Here is a 21755-nt window from a genome sequence, read left to right as displayed (position 1 = left end):
AATCAGTTCAAGATGTGGGGAAGCTGGGATATGGTATGGTTTTTCCATGTACTCTGCAAATGTGCTGCCATCTTAAAAAACAAATACAGAAAAGAAGGAAGATGCCAATTGAGTGTTCTGATCAATGGCAGTGCAGACACTGTGAAGGGAAATATGTAAACATAGTGTTTACATATAAATCACTGTTAAAATTAGCCTGGGTAAAGAAACTTCTAGTTTGAAAGCTTCTTGTCACTTTCATATGCTGATCTGCTTTTTCCTTTCTTGTTTAATACATTGTCAAATTGGAAAGCAGTGCAGTCTTATTTAATAATCAATAATTTATTCGAGAAGTTACTTTTAAGTAAAAGGATCTACTTTGCTTTGAAGTTAGAACATCTTTTCTTATTCCTTTGCAGTTTTCCCTTAACATTTCAAGTGTTATATGACCATCTGTGACTTTTTTTCTGTTTTCACTATAGCTCATCCAGTTGATTTTGAGTCACCTTACGGTACCAGACCTGTGTAGACTAGCGCAAACTTGTAAGCTACTATATCAACATTGCTGTGATCCTCTACAGTACATTCATCTCAGTTTACAACCTTACTGGGCAAGGATTAATGACACATCTCTGGAATACCTACAGTCTCGCTGCACTCTCGTCCAGTGGCTGAATTTATCTTGGACTGGAAACAGGGGAGCCATCTCTGTTTCTGGATTTAGCAGGTCAGTGCTAAATGTACAGAAATTTTTTTTTTACAGGCTCTCTTTGAAGAGCTGCTGCACAATAGTTTCACTACATATTTGAAACCTTACTAAAAGACAAGAAATGTCTTTGGTTTACTATAAAGGATGTGTTCGTTGGGATGTGTTAAAAAACAACAGCTAGAACAATAAGAGATAACAAGATATAGGAGCAGAAGTCTGTTTCAGTCAGTAGAGTCTGCATTATGCCAGACTGAGGGTGAGCAGCGTTTTGCTTTTTTCTGGGCTTCTTAATGACTCCACAGAACCAAGTTGTCAAAAGTTGGTGTCACAAAGAGAATGTTTGTGGTTGTTCGTTGTGCAGATGAGTCATCAGTACTACTGTGTTAGAATGGCTGCAGTAATAAACTGATTACAGTGCATGCTTACAAGGTATGGGCCTTAAGTAATCACAGAAGTGCAATGTAAATGCAAATATTTTCATAAAAGTGATTTAAAACGTTAGCCCTGTTGGGAAACAGGGAGTTTGCATGTGCATCTTCCACTGAGCTGAAAATATGACTGTGCTGTAGGTCATTAGAATAGCAAATTCATAGGGATTCTTCTCTGTATAACAGCCGTGTTCTCTGCTTTCTTAACATATCATTTCTTGCTTCTTTGCTTGTTTGCATTAGTTAAACAGCATCTATCAATGGATTTCATTTAAGCAAAAATTGCTGCTTCAACTAAGAGGTAATCAGCAATGGCAGGTGAAAGCAGAACATGACTGATAAGAAACAGAAATGCTTAATACATCTAAAAAAAATTGTCTTAACTCTCATTTGTTTTCTGAATTAAAAGGTTAAATCATCTATACAAACATGTTCTTTCCTTTGGTGTCTGGGTGCCTTCCTTGGGGAAGTAAAATAATTTGAAAAATGTTTTGTCAATATGAGAATGCTGCTTCCTTTTTTTCTGACCTTCCAGTATAATCCAGGAACCTTGTGCTCTTTTGTGCTTGTTGGTAAAAAAGGGAGATAGATATCAGCTGGTTGTTCAATGGGATATAAAGACTTCTTCTAAATTTGGATTTCATATTAGATACATTTTGTAGAGGATGAATATGCAAGATTTAATTGAGAAGTCAATTCTGAAGTCCTGAAGTGCTTGCTTTTTAATGGTTAGCTTTTAGATCTGTCTTTTGAAAATTTAAAGTATGTGCTTCTTCATGGTAATTTTTTTAATTTTAATGATTTTGGGTTTAATTTTAGTATTTTTAACATGCAGCACTGATGAAAATTTCTGTCATTTCTGAACTCCAGTTAGTTGAAAATAGCTTCATTGCTAATAACTTTTTTTTTAATTCTGTGCTGAGCTAATAGAAGCACTTCATGTACTCAGCCTTTCTGGAATTATAAATATTCATTGTTTGAGTATTAATCTGTGAATAAGTGTGGTCAGTTTATATTTGTTATAATGGATTATATTTGTAACAAGGGGGATAAGTGTTCTCAGACATTGATACAATTGTGAGTTATCTGTATTTCTGAGAAAAAGTATTCAATGGAGGAGATACATGCAGTCTGTGAATGGGAGACATAGCTCAGTCATAAATTTTTGAAACAAAGTTGTAGGTTATTTTCAGGTGTGACGACTTCTGCTCAGAATTCTCGCTTCTGAATCAAATATTCTCCACCGTAACCAAGTCTGATTTTGAAAGTTTTCTTTTTCCTAATACGGAAATAATTTTGCAACTCTCTATTCTATAGAAGTGTCTTTTTTAGTAGAATTTCCAAACTTAAATTTTCTTCTTGATGTTTTTCACCAGCATGTTTGTCAAATTTGCAGGCCTCCAGGAAAGGAAAACTTGCTGGTCATTTGCTGTGGAAGCAGGAGACTGACTTATTAGAACAACACTTGCTTTTCAAAAGCATTCACATAACTTTCATCAAAAAAAAAAAATAGTTTCCTGGTAAGAGATGCTGTTCCTCAAAGGAGAAATCGGTCAACTAATGTTTTAACTTTATTGTCCTAGTTGTCATCAAGAAACCACCATCATGTGAATATTGTAGCATCCAGGACATGTAGTCATGAGCTCTCACAATTTTTCCTTTTGGATTTCTAGATGTTCCTCACCCAGCCTGACTTTTGGGAGATATTATGCAAAAGAGTTTTCAAACAATGGTGGTATTTTGACTTTAAGGAACTCTGTTTCACACTTAAGTTTTCTTTCTAGTTTACTCTTCAGAATGTGAGTATTGCAGAGGAGGTTCCTCGTTGGCTGGCAAGAGTGCATTGCTGCTTTTATCAGTTACCTGCTGATTTTAACTCTTACTAAAAACTTAATCAGATTTTTCAGTCCTTTGCAGAAATTAAATACTTAGTTATTTCTGTCTATCTCTATATGTAACAGTAGAAGACATGTACCACTGTACTTATTAATGTGAAATCTTCTTTTTTGCTGCCTAGTGCGTGAATGTTTCTGAATCAGTTTGTTGTTTTCTCTTTATCCTGTTCTCTTTGGCTTGCTCTCTGGTCTTGCTATTCTCAATCTTTTTCTGCAAAGAAACTTTTAAATAAGGCAATGAAGTGTGCCTATAAAGTGCCAAGCTGCACCTTTTATTTTGGATTTAATAGGTGAAAAGGTCTTCTTGTAACTCGAAGATGATCTGGAACAAGCCTAAATTGCTTCTTCCAGTACTTGAGGCTTATAAATTTTGTGATAAGTTGCTGCATAAGCAACTGTGAGTGGCTCTTAAGCCAGCTCCTTGGAGGTATGGAGAATTCTGCCTAGAAGTTGTAACAGCTTGAAGGACTCCATTATAATGTTTTTAAAACACCAACCTATATTTGTCAATTTAAGGATTAAAACATTTTCTAAAGGAAATTTATAAATAACTTCAGAAACACTACAAATTGCTGCAGTATAAAACCAGCAAAATGCTAAACATAAGATGCTGTATCCTCACAGACAACTGCATTTTACCTTTTCAGGGCCTTTTTCTTTCTTTTTTTTCTTTATTTCTGCACTTTTCTCAGCATTTGTTGTTTGCATTGTTGAATTCAAAACAGGTAGAGTTTGTTTCATTCTTAAAACTACACAGTTTAGGTTATGATTTCTGCAAATCAGGGCATGTTTAAATGCTACTCTTGCTCCAATATTATTTTGGCAAATATCTTTAAAAAATGTTTTTATCGATGGTTTCTTATGACTTTATTAAAACAAACAGCTTATGTAAACGTCTGCGTTGCTTTTAAAGGCTCATAGAGACGTGACTGTAAGAAACAATTGGAAATATATATTTTCTTGCAAAAGTGTATTAAAGTAGAAATTTTATTTTAAAGAGTAATTTTAAGAAATGACTGAAGCAAATACTGTATTATCATGAGAAGACAGAATGCTTCAGGCATATGAACGTCCCGAGGCAAAGCTGAAGGTATTTTAACTTATTGATAACATCTACTCCTTAGGGCTAAAAATGACTACCATAAATTATTAATTTCAGCATATAATATAAATTGACTAAACTTTACTGTTAAGATTGAACTGAAAGTATACAGAAAAGTGAAAGACGAAATGGGAATCTGAGCAGTCTCAAGTGTCTGGGGTGCACAGTGACAGGGAATAAACAAAGATTTCACAGCAAGCATTACATAAGCATTTCTTTTAGCGGTGTTAGAGGTGTGGTGGATTTGTTCATGCTAGGGGAATATCAGTGTGGGAGGATAAGACCTACATAGGAAAAGTGAGGCAATTTGACTGGAGATATACTAAATATTGAGATGCTGAATAAATGCTCTGAGTTTAAAACAGCTCAGGGCTGATGACAGTTTGAAAACCCAAGTTCTGCCTGCATGTTTCATTGTATCACAGATAAATGTCATTTGCTTATTTAAACTCTTTGATTTAAGTACCTGTGGTATTAGGATTTTTAATCTAACCCTTTATACTGTGAAAATTAATAGCTTTTTGCTTTCAGATTAGTGATGCAGTGTTTACATGTCAGGCACATCCAGGAGTACTTCTTTAGAAATTTTGTTGTTGCTAAAATTTGAACACTTTAGTTACTGTTTCGTAAAGGTGTATCTTGAAAATGTTTAACTTGGTGAGGCCTTGCTAACAATCAAACTAGCAGGAAGGTCAGGGAAGTTACTGAAAGATACATCAAATACTCAGACACAGAAAATAGGAATAATGTGTGATTTGGCAGGGATTCTCAATTTAAAAATCATGTCTGTCTCACTTTAATTCCCGCAGCTTTTAGTAAAAACTAGAGTTGCTGTAACTGACACTGAGTTATAATGTTTGCTTTGCATGTTTTTATTGAAGTGGTTTAATCTGTGTTGAGGAAAGCACAAGATCAGATACTTAATATTCTCCTTACTTGCATGCAATGTTTTTAAGGTTTGTTGGCAAAAAAAGTGTGATACATGCTAGAGTAGAAAATAACATTGTAACAATTAGAAGAGGGTAGGGGGAGGGAAAGCAAGTTCAATTTAAAACCAAGATTATTTCACTCAGTCTCACTTTAATGCCTGAGTATGTGCATGCACCAGGATAAGACACATGTAACCAAAGCAATTTGTCCACTGAGTAGTCTCTCCATCTTGCACCGCTTCTGTCCTTAGTCTCCTAATCTGCGTGTACTAAGAAGCTGCATGTACATATGTTCAAGGATCTTGATGACCTGCTAATCTGGCTACCACCAAAGCGCACTGCTGTACCAGCCCTCCTATTGCCGTTTGTTATTTCTCATGCTTCTACACCTCTATGTACCCCTTTGTTTTCTCCAGTTTGTAGAATCATAGAATAGTTTGGGTTGGAAGGGACTTTAAAGATCATCTTGTTCCAACCCGCCTGCCATGGGCAGGGACACCTCCCACTAGATCAGGCTGCCCAAGGCCCCATCCAGCCTGGCCTTGAACGCCTCCAGGGATGTGGCAGCCGCAACTTCTCTGGGCAGCCTGTGCCAGTGCCTCACCACGCTCACACTGAAGAAATTCTTTGTTATGTCCAGTCTAAATCTGCCCCTTTCCAGTTTATACCCATTGCCCCTAGTCCTATCACTGCAACCTTTGTAAACAGTCCCTCTTCAGCTTTCTTGTAGCCCCCTCAGGTACTGGAAGGTCACTGTAAGGTCTCCTCGGAGCCTTCTCTTCTCCAGGCTGACCAACCCCAACTCTCTCAGCCTGTCCTTGTGCGGGAGGTGCTCCAGCCCTCTGATCGTTCTTGTATGGGAGGTGCTCCAGCCCTCTGATCATCCTTGTAGCCTCCTCTGGACCCATTCCAACAGCTCCATATCCTTCTTTTGTTGAGGATTCCAGAACTGGACACACTACTCCAGGTGGGGTCTCACAGGAGAGGAATAAAGGAGCAGAATCTCCTCCCTTGACCTACTGGCCAAGTTGTGCCAATCTTAACACTGTTGTTACAGTTATGTATATTTGGTGCTGTTGCTGTTGTGTAACACAGCAGTCCTGAAAGGCAAAATGTCGTTGAGAATATAAAAATATATGAACAGGGTTTTACGTGTATCAAAATGTAATTCCACAAGCCAAAGGGTTAAATGCAAGATTGTAATCGCAAGCTCGATTGTGATTATAAAGTCCTCTGCCAAGTTTGTGTAAGTGATAATATAGATAGAACTGCAGTAAGAAAGAGAAGACCTCAAGATCTTAGGAGTTAAATGAGGAAGAATAAAATCCAGTGGGTTTTTTTGACATTGTTCTTGTCTGGTGGCATGCTCTGGAAAGCAGGAGACCTGAGTAGCTGAAGGGAGCGTGTAGTCGGCTTGAAGCAAACTGAAATGATTGTTTTCATGACATACCTATTCTAGGAGGAAGACGCCAAGGAAGGCTAGGCGAATGGGGCAATGCTCTATTTGTCAAGTAATGGAGGTAACATTCCTGATTTGATTGCTAGCATAAGGTTGCACTACAAGGGAAAATGCTGAAGAAAAAAATCTCTTCAACTGTATGTTGTTCATAAATGGAATTTTGTGGGTCTTGTCCCCCCCTTTAACACCAAATGTAGTGATTTCTATGTCAATGACTATGAAATGATTACCTAAGATTTTCAGTGAAAATAGATTTGGTAAAATCAGCATGATTAAGACCTGTTGGGATAATTATACTAAAGGAATCTAAACTAGGTAGCTATTTATGTTTAGGAAGGCTGAATACATGAGAGAGAACTGGACTGATCCTTGCTTGTTGTAGAGTTTTCAGTAACTTCAAACTGTGGGATATCATGTAAGTGGGGGCCATTATGCTAACAGTTGAATGTAGGTTTTGGATCTAGTGCAGTTATGTTGGAAACCACTGGAGCAAATGTGATACGTTCAGTACCTTCTTAAAGCGTAAGTCTAAAGGTATTTTGAGGACTTTGTTTGAGAGGTCTTATGCAGCCAGTCCTGACATGAAGGGTGTTGTCTTTTGTGGTTTGATACTTTAATTTTGGATCTTCTTTGACTCATGATATCTTTATGATACAGACCTTAATTACAAGATTGGAAGTTGTTAATAGACTCTGACCTCATGAGCATGATTTAACATCAGCATGAGCAAACAGTCTCCTAAGTGTTAATAGAGATATTTGATGTTTCACAAGGATTTCACTATGACTAAGTCACCTTCCAAAAGTTGAAGAAGGGGAAAATGAGCAGCAGTTCTTAAAACAGGCAGGAAGTGATGGAAAGTGAGATTTCTTCTTTTTTAATTAAAAGCAAACAAAACACCACCACCTCCAATAAAAAAAACAAAACAAAACAAAAACAACCCTAAAATACTACCACTTAGAATGAGAATGAACTTAGAGGAAAAGGCCCAGTCCAGTGCCTAGCAAAGTAAACGTACGTGTTCACATACTTCTAGGTTTAGTCAATTATATTTCATAACAAATATGAAGAGATGAAGGGAAGTTACTTCAGAAATTGTATGTATAAAGCATTGAAAATAAAAGCAAAACTAAAAGGATGGGTGACTGTGCAGAAAGGAGTTGAGCCTAAAAACAGTCATCGGTCAGTCCTCAGTGATTAAAGGAGAAGTATGTGACAAAGCTTTGATTTAGGTAGAAGGTGCTCTTAGGGAACTCATTTGTTTACAAATGAGCTAAGTCAGAGCCAGGCATCTGTTGGGTGTCTGAAGTATGAAGGCAATGCCACATTTGCTCTGAAAGCATGAAAACCAGTGTTCTACCTTGCCATATGGCTTTGGAGGTCCGCTTAGAAAGATTTTTGCAAAAACCTCCGTCCTGAACAACCTTTTGAGAGCAAACAATGATTCAGGTGTCTTGGTCATTCATAGAACTCTATAGTTGTGCCTAATGTTCTGTGCCCTGTGCAGGCTGGTGACTTGCTCAAATTCCTCCTCCTGTTTCTATTTATCTATTTACTTTAAGCGTGTCAGCTCACTCTTTTATGCTGCTGCATGTCGCTTTATCCCCCTTGCTGTTCTGTTTAATATATCCTGAATAACCTATTCCAAAAAGGCAGCAAAGCCATGAAGCGCAGTGCTCGTTGCTGTTGCTGTGTTTGCTCTACCTGTGTGTTTCAAGTGTAATGAATTTAAATAAAACACTATGAGGATAATAACTCCTTGAGGTGGTGAGCCTGGAGTTCTCCAAGTCTAGAGGGTTCACAGTGTTTCCCTGACCTGATAATGTTAACTTTTAAGTAGTCCTAGAGGAGAAAAATGTTGATCTGCACCAACATTTATAACAGCCAAGCCCTATTAAATTATATGGCAGTTAACCTAACATCCATTATTGTAATGGAGTAATTCATAAAATATTTATCTGTTAGCAAATTAAAAGCTAGAGGTATAATAAGTGGCAATTGACAAGGTCTTATGGAAAATATCACCATTCAAACAAACCTGAAAATTTGTTGATGAAAGAAGCTGTGCAAATGTATTGTTAAAACACTCATTAAATAGAGGAATTGGCTAATTGGTAATCAGCAATGAATCCATATGCCTCTACTCTGATTTCCAGAGGATTTGCATCCTGCATTTCTCCATGGCAGTGTTGAACTCTACTGCTAGTCCTAAATAGCACTCTAATGTTTAAATACCTGTTGTTAATTGTTGTGAATTGTTGTGTCATTTCTGCTCTGATATTCCCATAGATAGCTTACCAGACTGGCTCAATTCACTGTATCTAGTATGAAAACAGTGAATAAGTACTTGGTGTTTGATAAACTCTGATTTCACAAGCTAAAATAGCTTCTAAAGAGAGACTGTAGAGTTGGAAATAGTGGAAGAGTAGATTTGAAGGCCACAGTTAGCAGAACGCCTGTGGCTCTGGGGCTGAGGTTGCGCCTTTCATGTCTCAGCCCCACTCTTCATTTCTGTTTGCATAGGCTTAGAAATGTTCGGTGTTAGGGACGTCTGAAGGTCATCTGCTCCAAGCACCCACTTGAAGTGCTGGTGTCCCCAGTGGTAGATCAGCTCAGTCAAAGTTTCAGATGACTTTTGGAAACATCCAGGCATGGGGATGCCACCCTGGAATCTCCTTTCCCCTCCATGTTGCATAGGATCTGTATACTCAAACTAGGGCCGCATAATGCGCAAGATGAAAGGAATAAAGAAAGGTAATGATGAATGGCAAGTATCACTTGAGTGAGTAATGAAAAGGTAAGGAAAGGAAATAATTAGAAAACTTAGATCTTGAAAGATGATCTCAAGTCCTGTGCTACTGTTGGTGTCATTGAGGAATGCCTCCTTGAATGCACCCACTTTTAAGGCCAGCCGCTATTTTGTCCTAAGTTTTGACAGGAGCAAAGTCTTGGGAAAGCTAATATCTGATGAGTTGCAGCAACAGGACTTTTTGTGCCAGGAAAAGCCTTGTAGCAATCTGGGATTTGTATTGTATCAGTTAAACCGAAGAAGTAATGCTAAATTTGTGGTGAAAGTGTCAGAACCTAAAGCTGCTTTGTCTGTGATTTGTGCTAATTTGATTCAGAAGTAACTTCTTCAGAGTAGTTACAATTAGTTTACTTTAACCTAATCATGTTTTCTCTTAGGTACTGGAGGTGACATAAGAGTGGTGGTGTGTAGGCTTTCAATAGTTCCAGGAAAGGAACCATTTCCTGGTTTATGTGCTTAAGATTTTCACAGTATTCAAATGTTTATTTTTCCACTTAAAATGTGTTTTTTGCAGGTTCTTGAAAGTGTGTGGCTCTGAATTAGTACGCCTTGAGTTGTCGTGTGGCCATTTCCTCAATGAAACATGTTTGGAGGTCATTACTGAAATGTGTCCAAATCTTCAGGAATTAAATCTCTCATCATGTGATAAAATACCACCTCAGGCTTTCAACCACATTGCCAAAGTGGGAAGCCTAAAGCGTCTTGTTCTGTACCGAACGAAAGTGGAGGTAAGAACAGATCTTTTCAGCTTTTGCAATCAATACTTTCTATTCTGGTAAAGTTGGATTTTTTTTTAATTAATGAAGAAGTGAATTAGAACTTTGCATGTGAATTCAAAGGTAAATTTAGAAAATGTAAAGGTAGTTTAAAAAAATGGGGTTTTTTTTTATTATTTTCAAATAGCTTCTGGATTTAACACAAATAAAAAGCCTGCATGTTTTAACTTGCGTGGAAGCTTGGTGATTTTTCACCAGCTGTTTTATCAATGTAGTGAAATCACAAATGTGAAAGCTTTTCTCTTGTTTTGGTGACAACTCCAGACGGACTGTATTTGGCAATGTAATTAGGAAATTATCCTATTTAGGAACTTACTGCTGTTATCAACATTTTATCTTTTAGAATGACTTACTAATTACTGGATTCCCCCTGTCTTTGTATATTAGTAGTATTTGAGACATGAAACAGAATTTTTAAAAAAACCCAACTTTTAATTTGTCATCTAAAAGTCACTTCTTTATACAGCCACTCACCTGCCTGAATCAGGTTATTATCATTTGCTGCACCATGCTTCGTGTCTAAGATGGAAAGGTTTACATGTTACAGTTGAGAAGACTGTTGTAGTTTACTGTTTTACAAATGTTGTATCCTAGAAAATTCAGCAGTTCAATTTAGAGACAATTCCATTCCTTCTTGCTAGCTGCATGACTCCTGTATTACAGCCTTACTTCTCTTGTTTTACATGGAAGCTGTCATACTTGTGCCTCACTTCTTGCAGAAGCTATTGCTTTAGTAGAGCTCCAAAATAGGGGAAAAAAACGTGTCTTTGCAATTCTGGTTCTAGTGTAAAGACTGTAAGAAGGGTTTGCTTCTGTTTGTTTCTTCTGCTTATGCTTTTGGCACACAGAAGGGAGGTTGTGACATTGGATTGTGAAGATAAGGACTGGAGCTGGAGCAGTAGGTTCTGTCTACTTAGATGTCTAAGGGGAAACTGAAGTTATAGTATCTTATTTATAAGCAGTTCACACCTAACATAAGTGCTGCAAAGTTAGTTGCATCTTATTGTCCTTTTTTTGGTAAGTCATGTGTACGTTTGTGTAACAGTGACTTGGGAATGCAAGGCAGTTAGATTAAAGAGCAGGCTGCCTAGAATGATTGGCATTTGCTGTGGGGTGTGCAGGCAGTCACCATGAAGCCAGTGCCCCTTGGTAACTTGTTACTTTGTGGTAGTTGCTCCATGTATTGAAGCAATTATTATTTTCTTCTTCTTCTAAAAAATAAATTGGTGTGCCCTGCTTTGAAGTGCCTTCTGTATAGAGCTCTGATTCAGTACCTTGGGGGTCTCTGTTATTTTTATATCTCACTAGACTTTCTGTAAATCTTGGGTGAATCTCCTTACCTCGCTTTGAGCCTGTGGTCTGTACTACACAAGGCTTTTTCTGATCCAAAAAAGATAGTTGTATCAGAGGTAAAGATTGTGTAACTTTCTTTTTTTCTGCTGTTAATTAACCATAGGAGTTGCCTCGGTAGAATCAAGAAGACTAAACTTTGAGACTCCATGTTGGTAATAATGCATCAGCTGAGGTGATTGACAGTCATTTCTCAGGCTATCACTTTGCTGAACAGAACTTGAAATTAAATTGAATGCAGGTAGTAAAGATTTAGCAACTTTGAAGCCCGTATTCATTTTTACCTTTTGTGTGCACAAGCTTGTAGCTGCCAAGATTAATTCATTGAGCTTGAGATTGTGCTTCAATTTTATATGTAAGTATAAATAAAAGGCACTGTTCCTAACAAATCATAGAAGAGATATTTATAGAAATTTAAATGGGTAAATAGAAGAGGATGGTTTTGTGTTACTTGGAAATATGAAGCCACTTAATATGCATTGTGCATCACAGGTGGAAAAGTAAACGGAAAAGAATGAAGATCGATTGAATTAGGATTTTAATTAAAAAGTCACTAATTTTTAGAAATAACATTACCTTCTTACCATTAGTGCCTCTTAGTGCAAATCTTTGGGTTTCTATACAAAGTTGGCTGCTCTTTCTTCTGTACTCTAGCTGGTACAGAGATACTAGATAGTAACTGGTGTCTAGATGAAAAAAAAGACAGAGTAGATTGATCAAGCATGCTCTGAAGTGATTTAGGCTTCTCTAAAATTTGTCAAAAGAACTATAATACAGTATTGTTCTCAAGTTTTGTGAAATTTCTGCTACTACTGCTGTTTCATTGGTGGAGATTCTAGGGAGCAAACAATGGAACAGTGCTATCATTTAATCAAGAGCTTGGCGCAGCATATTGTTGGCAGCTGAACCTGCTCAGAGAAAAGAATCTGAGGCCATGAATCAAATAAGAAAATTGCTATGTGATTATTAAGAGAAAGTAAATTAGAAGGTGAGAAAAACAGAGCTAATGTGTGTGTGTGTGTGTGTTCTGCTCTTCTGTAGAAGTTCTATCTCAAAATAAAAAAAAAAGCCAAAAGACTGTTCATTCCATTTTAGCCCACTGTTTTCCTAAATAAATCAGGGTTTGCTTTTTCTTAAAAATAAACCACAGAAGAAACAAAATAAAGCACCAAGTCTCTTGATCTAAATTTTCTTCTTGTGTTGTAATCTAGGATGGCAAAGGTACAGGTCCTACCATAATTATCAGTGTGTTGTCATTTTTTTTTTTTTGACAGAAGGATGGAATCTCTGTTCATCTTGTCTTAACCTCTTTAATATAAAATTGAGGTGATGTGCTTCTGATATTACTGGAGATTTTTAGGTAATTGCCAAAGTGTGAAGAGGGAATAAATAGGTATCTTACTACACAATTAGAGGCAGTCGCTGGAATTGGATAAAATGGGGAGGGAGGCTGCCTATTATGCGTATAAACAGTCTCGTGAGTTTATTGTTATGGCTGATCAAGGTAAACACTGAAGTTGAATTATTTTATAGAAGTGATAATATTTTTTTAAAAGAGCAACACTAAAGAGAGCAAGAAAAGCAAAATAGGACTTAATGCGCTGACTTCTAAAGGAAGGCTCCTCTCTTCATGTTATTTGTGATGCCCATGAAAAAGAGGTCATTTACCTACTCCACAGTTGTCAATCTGTGGAAAATGCAATGTTGTGTTAGAGCACATCTGGGTAAATGGTACAACTTGTACTTTTGGATGTAAAAGTGGGTGTGTGATTAGGTAACATAGGATATGGGATGAAGATTCTCCATCCTTTTTGTCAGTATGTAAGAAACCTGTTTCTGCATCTACATGATACTTTATGAAGTACAGTATTATTATTTTAGTAAAAGAAATAGTATTTTGGTTAAATGAAACCAGACTGATGTACCTGCCCAGGTGTGGGATCGCCTTACTTAGACTGTCTTGCAGTAGTCCTTCCTTTTTTTTTTTTTTTGGGGGGGGGGTTATGCTTAAAAAAGAGAGAAAAATTGCTTTTAACTTTTAAAGTATTTGTTGTACTTTTCTGTTTATATGGTTAGTATGACACTAGTGGATTGATTCTGACAAGGTACTCTGCGGAGACTACTGTTAACGATTTTTATGTTTTAAGTACAGAAAAAGAGATTTTGAGGAGAATGGAAATTTGATAAAATTGACAATATATCATGTAATCATCTAAGCAGCTGTTATGACAGTTTCTTTTTATTTTAGCTGTTTTCTTTGAATGAGTTTTGTGTTTAAAAATATTCCCATTGTCTCTGCAAATCAAACCACCAGTTTTACAGCATACGTTTTTGGTGAAGTGGGTAGTTTTGGTGTTCTGCTATTTACTGCACTGCATTGCTATTTTGGAAGATAGCTGTACTATCTGGAGGAGTTTATGGTCTTTGGTCCTAACCCTGCTGATTCTTAAGGCCATATGTAATATTATTTCCTTGACTTATTGAGTGTAAGTTTCTCTGAACAAAATAAGTTTCAAACCTCTGAAGTGAAGCTTCCAACACCCTTGAATTATTGCAACCTCTCTGTCACAAGAAGGAAAGTCCAATGATTTTCAGTAACTTATACCAAGACAAACAGAGAAAAAAATAAATTCTCCTGCATCACTATACTACTCCTCACTAAATACAGCTCAGTTTTCCACTGCTTTCAGTTCATTATTAAAGGTTTAATTCTTAAAGGTTGTTTGATTATGAATATGCTTGAAATTATTTATAACTTGCCTTGAGAAACTAATCCCAGCATTTTGTAAATGTAATTTCTACTAGCTCAAGACCACTAGTACATTTGTTGGATTTTTGTGCGGGTGGTGTTGGTATTTGCTGATACACGACTCCTTAATATTTATTCATTGTGAGCATATTCACAGCATACTTTAAACACTTGTAGTCATTGATACATTTAAAGAATACAATGAACAATGAAGATATTATTGTATACAGTAATTGGCAATGCACTTCTTTATGGTTTGAGTGTGAACATTGTCTTGCTTTAATGCTTATTGTGAAGTATTCCATCCATATAGATAATGCAACGAAAACTGTATTTTAAAAAAACCTGAAGCTATAATTAGAGTAGGATAACTTGACGGTCTCCATACTCCTGAGTCTAAATTTTAATGTAAGAATATGTATTTCATGTTGCATGATATTCCAGATTCTTTATAATGTATGAAGAAAAGAATTTATTACAATTATTGTCAAAAGACAAAATGAAGTGGAATTAAATCAAATTATAATGGGCAAAGGACTTTGTTTTGCACACATTTTAAAGCAAGTGTTGTATTTCTGATATCTTTGACCAAGAGCAAATTTGGAACTTGGGCAGCTGTGAGAGAGAACAGTGGAAATTTTAGATGCCAAGGAGAGGCATAGGAGTCTTAGCAGTAAATGTAACAGCTCTTACTTTCTTATGCCATGAGCAATGAGTTAATGCTGCCATAAAGTCATTCTACTGAGTTTTCTGAAGTAGCCTGTTACGGGTTAAGTTTTACTTCTCGGACCTGTTGTCTGAGTATTTTCGGCTTGAGTGAAACTTCATTGGCATAGGTACAAATATTTAGGATTAAGAATTCCAAGCAAATGGTGGGGGTTAAGGAAGTGAAGGCCTTTAGCTAGAACGTGGGTGCTTGGAAGGATGTTGAACTGTTGACAGATAATCACGCAATACTAAGCCTTAATGAGGCCTTCAGATCCCATGTCAGGCTCATAGGGCTGGATTTGGTCATTTGAGGCTCTGATGTGAAGAATGAAGATGTAAAACAGATTTGCAGACATGAGGGAGGGCATAATTTGACCAACTTAAGCAAAACCAAAATAAAGTAATTGAATTAACTACAGAGACAATTACATCCATTAAATTAATTCTGCAATTGCAGTGTTGCTGTGTCCCAGTCCCTGCTGTGTCCCTGGCACTGCCAAGTGACTGTAGAGAACAAAAAGGTGCCCCTGTATATCCTGAATCCTATCCTACAAATTGCACTGTGCCTGTTTGTGAGGAGGCGAGTGTTTTAACTCCTGAAAGGCAACATCTGCACTCAATAACAAGGTTCATTCCACCTTAATTTCAGTGTACTCTCATTCTTCTCTTACCTGTTTCTCGTGCAGTGTTTGTATTGTATTTGTTTTTAAACTTGTGATATAAAGTTTTGGAGGCAAAAGTTTCATGACTTTCCAGTTCTTCATCTTAAAAATGGTCCAGTAATCCAAGAATCTCGTGGAGTGGGAAGGAGAGGAGAGCTAATATTTAATAAATATATTCTGATTTTCACCCTTTTCATCATGTTTTTTTGTTCCATGTTGTATGTTCCAAGGTGATGGCTGATGGATGCTTGGGAGAGAATAGAATTCCTATTCTAATGCCAGCTTGCACTCTAGAAGAAAGTACTTTTGCTGCCGTATTTATTTTGAATCTATAAATGAAAACTGCCTGCATTAATGTCTCTGTACAGAAAACATAACTTCATTACCACAATCGCAAGTGTACTTAAGGGCAGGGATGCAAACATCAGTTGAAAAGGTGTGGAAAAGACTGGCTCCTACAGTTGTCAACAGCTTTTTTTCAAGTCTGATTGTCCCGGCTAGCTGACTTGGAGCCAGGTGGGCTGGTCTAGACAGTCTCCAGAAGTCCCTTCTAACACTCAGCTCTTCTGTGATTCTGTGACTTGGTGCTGATGGCTGTAATTGAGGAATTAACCCATGGGTTTTGTTCTCCTGATCTGTGACCAGGACAGGGAGCACTTGTGAGATTCACTGTTCCTGTGTGCCGCTCTTTTGCCATCAGTAAGATTTGTGTTATAGCAAGGTTCTTATTTTGTAGTTGTGGTATTAGGATAAATTTCAGAATGCTTTGAGATTCTCTGATATGTGTGGTGCTGTATAGGGTACTCTACATAAGAGTGTGTATAAGGACTTGAAATACTGTGTACCTTGATAACATGCTTTTCTATGTTGCAAGAGGTTCAGTTAGTTACAAAGCTCAGGCTTTTTCCTCTGGAAAACTGAGAAAAGTATTGGTAAAGAAACCTCACTTAAGAGTTATGAGCATTTCTATGAACTAAGCATTTGGAGACTTTCAGTGGTTATCTCTGTCTGGAACTACATGGGTATCTTGTTCTTCCTAAAGGCCACAAAAACAACCTTGTAAAATATTAGGTGACCTCTTGTATTTGCTTCCTTGTGAAATAGCACTAGTGAGCTCAAGGAACTGAAGGGCTTAAGCATAGAAAAAAATTGGCCACCATTTACTTCTAATTTGGCATATCGTTCCCTGCCATTTTTGGCTTTTAGGGATTTATTGTACACCACTGAAACACCAGAGACCACATATGCTTTAAAGACCCTTTAAAAGCCATCACATCTCTCAGCTGATGATCACATCATGTGTATGACCTGTTTGTATTAAACCAGCGTGTGTTTCTTAGGTCCCTGCATGCGTCCCCTCTGTTATATTAATTCTTACAGATGAAAACTACTTTGCTGCCCATGGAATCACTAACCATTGCACCCATCAGAAACACATCCTTGGTGAAGAGCAGGAAACGCCTATTGTTAAGTAGGATGGGTCTTACCAAAGGAGGTTTAAACTGTTGATGTGAAGCTGGGAATGAGCTAAACTTCTAGTTGCTAGTCTGCCCTTCTGAAAAGTTTGATCTCAATTCCAGTAGTCAGGTTGTTCTGTAAAAGCTTCCAGGTACGCTTTTGATTCAGATTACTTCACCCCAACAAATAACCTGTGTGAGATGATTATCTCAGTGTCAAATGATAAGTGCCACATGTATGATTTCTCTTCTTGATTTGCCAAGAGCTTGTTTGTAGTTTTCTTAAACCAAGTGGTAGTTTCCTTCTCTGCTTTCCAATTGACTTGATAGCCAGCTTTTTGATTCATCATGGGGTTCTTCATGCATGTATGTTCAACGTTAAGAGGTTTGAGTTTACCTGCAATAACTTGGCAGATCTTTTTTTACTAGTATTTTAAAGAAGGAGTTTTTAACCTGTTTGGTATGTTAACTTGCTAATTTCTCTATCAACTTTACTTTGTAACTACATCCAGAAAGACATGATTCAAACTTCTTATGTTTTTTTTCTGTCTGTGGTATGTCTTGCTCAGTTCTCCAACAGGAGAATTGTAGTCTGTGACATGCTGGGGGCCTTCCATTGCCTCTAAGGAGAATTCCCAAAGTCATTCTGGACACAGTAATATGTATGCAGTAATACTTGTGTGAAGGACAAGTAGTTGCACAGGAGGGAGGGGGTTGTCTGCAGCAGGAGAAGTAGCGCTCGTGTGTGCTGAAGTTTGAGATGTTTTGGTCCAATCTGTTCTCACAGTTGTGCATTTGTATGGCTGAGTCAGCTGGTCCCAATCTCCCTTCCTGTAAATTTAAACGTCTTGGGAACAGAAGGGGAGCTTCTGCCCAGATAATGAACACAGGAACCTTTCTGTGCAGTTCTGAGAATATTTTGATTTCTTTGCTGAGGGATCAGCTTCTGAGAATATGGATGTGATTGATGGGCTAAGGGAGACATGGAAGATTTCATTGGCCTAATCTAAGCAGGTTCTCCTTTCCGTCTGCTTCTCAGGTTTCAAGAATTTTAAGGAATTCATTAAAAAGGCATTGACTATGACTTTTATTAGGAAGACAGAATACTTATACTTCTCGGCAGAGTTACCATTTTATTTGCCCCCTTTGCACTCTTCCTATTGTCTGTGCCATTTTATAAAAATGATTATTTTAGTAGTTTTGTTTTGGCTTGGATGGCAGAAGAAATTTAGATCACTGAAGCCATGCTATACATTATTCCACAAAGGAAAAGAAATTCTTATCATAAGTTTCTTTCCTGGGGGTGTGTGTTTTAGTTTCGTTTGTTTGTTGGTTGTTCTTTTTTTTTAATCGTCCACTCTTTTATTTTCTCAGTCTACATAAAGAGGAGTAGGTGAGAAGCCAAACCTTACCTTTGGCTCAGGGAAAACTCAAAAAATCTCCCAACTATACATGTCTTGGCTACTACCCTCAAGAGTAGTATTACATGGGTAGTATTTGATTTGACTATCCCTGCTTGGCTGAGAAAGTAAAATTAGACTCTCTCCAGGTTAAAGCTTGCTGTTCCAGAATTTAGGTAGCCTCTTAGCTCCTCTTGCAGAGCACTCTAACATGGAGTCTGGCCTGTGTTACAGCTTCAGGGTCAGGTGATTGCCTTGCTCTCCTCTTTCACTTAAATAGGACTGTAATCACTCATCTTGTTTTGCAAGTCAGAGAGATGAATAGTATAGACAGATGGCTTGTAACAGGCAGGTTATTACAATGATAGTTCTCCTATATGTAGCACATATGGATTCTGTGAGCTACCATTCCCCCCTGCTATTTTCATGTCCTTTGCCACCTGGATTCTCAATTGACTGAGGCACAACCAGGCACGCACAAAGGATTTTTTCTTCTTTCTTGACATGTGCAAACCCCACCTCAGTTACAGAAGAACAGAAACTGCTTCTGGAAGAAATGTGCTTTGTTGTGTGTGGGCATGTATGCACCCCCAGAAGAGGAATTAATATAGCTGCTATAATTAATGTTGAATAAGTAGTTTACCCTTGGGCTTGACTTGGTGTGATTTGTGGTGGTACAGCATGGTGTTCTACTAAGCTCCCTTCTATTATCCTCATTCCTAGTAATTTTATTTAAAATTGTTTGGGTTTTATAAATAGTTGTTTAGGTTTTATGGGTTGTGGAAAGACCTCTGAAAATGTAGGCTTAGCAGAATCAATAGAGGAAGGACTGTCTCAAATTAGAAAGAGGACTAAAAAAGGTGTTCTGAGAGATGCATCAGACTCCTGTTCAAGGTAACAAAAGTAACCTAGTTATCTAATCAAGATAACTATGAATATTAGTCTTCCTATCTATTTCACCCCTCTCTGAGGAAGAGGAAACATGAATTGATCTCACTTCCTACAAGGTAGTCAGAATGACTGTTCACTTTTACGCTGTTCATGTCAATTGAAGAAATATATTGCTGCTTCCCATTCTTTCAGGCCAGTTTTAAAATTCCAGTCTGGGAACCATTAATAAAAACCATGGTAGAACCCATCAAGGTATTAGTCTTTCCTGTGTAGCCACCTGAATACCTGCAGAAACCCTGTTTAGAACTGTGTGTGCAGCGAGAGACTGATTTATTTAGTTCTGATTATTTAAGGTTTGTAGAGAGGGGTTTGGGGATTTTGCTTTTGATTTGTGCACCTGAGTAGGTTCTAAAGCTTTTATAGCATTTGCTGAGGTTAAATAGTAAAGACTGCGTCTCATTCTGTTGTAGTTATTTGTTTATTCAGGTTTAGTGATCCAGATGAAGCATTTGCTTATAAAGTACATTATTTAAAATGTATTGGATATTTACACTTTTACTAGCTTTAAAGGGTTCTTAAGTGTTATCTCTTCAATAATGACTTTTTAATACTTTTGTCTTTAATTCCCTAGCTACTTTTTTTCTTTAAAAACATGGGTGAAAATAAGGCGGGCAAGCAGACAGTGGCATTGTAAGACCTCTGCAAAGTTCTATGTGCTAAAGGCTTATTCATAGTGTCTACTTTTTGGCTGCCTTTGGGAAATCAAATTTTAAAAGGCCAAGTTGGAAGCTGAGGTTCTACACATGTCAAATGTTGGGTATTTCTAATTGCTACCTGGAAACACCTAGGTTAGATGTGTGAAATGGTCTCCATGAGTTCCCCATGCTATGTCTCTGTTCTGTGTCTGTCAGCCTTTCAGTGTGAGGAATCAGATATTTTTTTGTCGTGGTATGACAGAACATCATGTTCCTGCTAAGTTTCATTAAAATGTAACAAGCAGAGGAAACTAAGTAAAGCATTTTACCATAAACTTTCCAAAAACAAGTAAATTTTGTGTAAAAAGAGAAGTAATTATACTATCCCTGTGTACAAATATTGTTGACTAGTGTTCACTAGTGTTCTTGTAGGAATTCCACTTATTAGCAGATTATTTGGTCCCTTACCTATTGCTTGGGGGGGAGTTGTGAGAAACTGTTGTGGATCCTGCAGACATCCACAGACTTGTATTGTTAATATGTTGTGAAACTTATTCTTGTTTTCAAGCTCATACAGATTACAAAGTCCAAACAAAGTGGTGAATGACAGGTGTTTGTGATGTGAATCCCCGACTACGTTCTTTTTTCGCACTGTGTGCATTTCCAACTACAAAACAAAATATGGCTACAAACAATGCAGAAGAGTCTTTTCTGTATCTTAGAAACACAAATAAAAAAACGTGAAGTTTCCCTTGTGGAATAGAACAGCTGCATACTTTACATTTTGTAAGATGCATCTGATGCTCAAGTCCAATTTCAGGCTGAGCAATATGTAATACTTTCTGAAAAGAATAGCTATGTTAAATGGCAGGAACATGACTGTAAAATACACATTATATCTGTTTCAGTCTGCATGCAAGTAGTGACAGGTGCTCAATGGTTGTCAGCATCCTTGTCAGCACGGAGACTCCTTTGACATTAAAGTCATCGGCTCGGTCCTGTTGCTGTGTGGCTCTATTGGCAGTTCTATCAGGCTGCAGCCGATGAGTGAATGTCAGAACCTCTGCTGTTCTTCTGGTCTGTCACCAGCGGTCTGTGTTTTTGGGCTGGCCTTGCCTGTTGTTTGAACTTGCCACACTTCTTCAGCAGCTTTCCTGTGGGAAAAGAGTGGATAGGTCATGAGTGTGTAGGTATCTTCAGGGCAATGCAAAACCACATCCAAAGTGACTTGCATAAAGGTTTGTAACGATTACTGTTGCTTTAAACTAATCAATGATTAGAGTATCCAGGGACTCATTAAGTGGCATTTGTGGTGTCTGTAACGGAGTTTTGAGCTGTATTTCAGGAAATGCAGTGACAGCCTTTAATGTCTAATTGACCTCTTCTCTTTGTTTTCACTTTCCATATTTCCTTCTGATGTGTTCCCCTGTGGCAGCAAACAGCCCTGCTCAGTATTCTGAACTTCTGCTCGGAACTGCAGCACCTCAGCCTGGGCAGCTGTGTCATGGTGAGTGTTTACACCACAGCAGGGTTATGTGTGCACACATGCTTGCTTGGAGCTCAGGCTATGTTTATGTTTCACAAAGACATGTTAAATGCTAGGGTGACACTATACTATACTCTCCAGAAGGGTCCAAGATGAATGCAGCTTAGTCGTATTCTTAAGGGTTACATACTAGTTTAGTAGGCTTAAAGCCTAGCTTGTAGACTTTCTCATAGTTCTTTAGTGTCCTCTTAAATTTCGAAGCATTATTTAT

At 37.6% G+C, this 21755-nt stretch overlaps 1 protein-coding gene across 5 annotated transcripts in view; it reads left to right on the top strand.

Moving 5' to 3' along the window:
• FBXL4 (F-box and leucine rich repeat protein 4) overlaps positions 1 to 21755 on the top strand; it is a 65949-nt gene that overhangs the window by 24653 nt on the left and 19541 nt on the right. For all 5 annotated transcript variants that reach the window (XM_054062766.1, XM_054062767.1, XM_054062768.1 and 2 more), the window contains 3 exons: positions 462 to 706; positions 9825 to 10038; positions 21434 to 21505. In XM_054062766.1, the coding sequence (XP_053918741.1) occupies positions 462 to 706; positions 9825 to 10038; positions 21434 to 21505 (531 nt within the window). The remainder of the gene's footprint in view (positions 1 to 461; positions 707 to 9824; positions 10039 to 21433; positions 21506 to 21755) is intronic.

This window comes from Cuculus canorus, chromosome 3, assembly GCF_017976375.1.
Source record: "Cuculus canorus isolate bCucCan1 chromosome 3, bCucCan1.pri, whole genome shotgun sequence".
Classification (NCBI taxonomy): Eukaryota; Metazoa; Chordata; class Aves; order Cuculiformes; family Cuculidae; genus Cuculus; species Cuculus canorus.
Note: the sequence above shows the minus strand (reverse complement) of the source record. Positions and strands in the feature narration are given on the sequence as shown.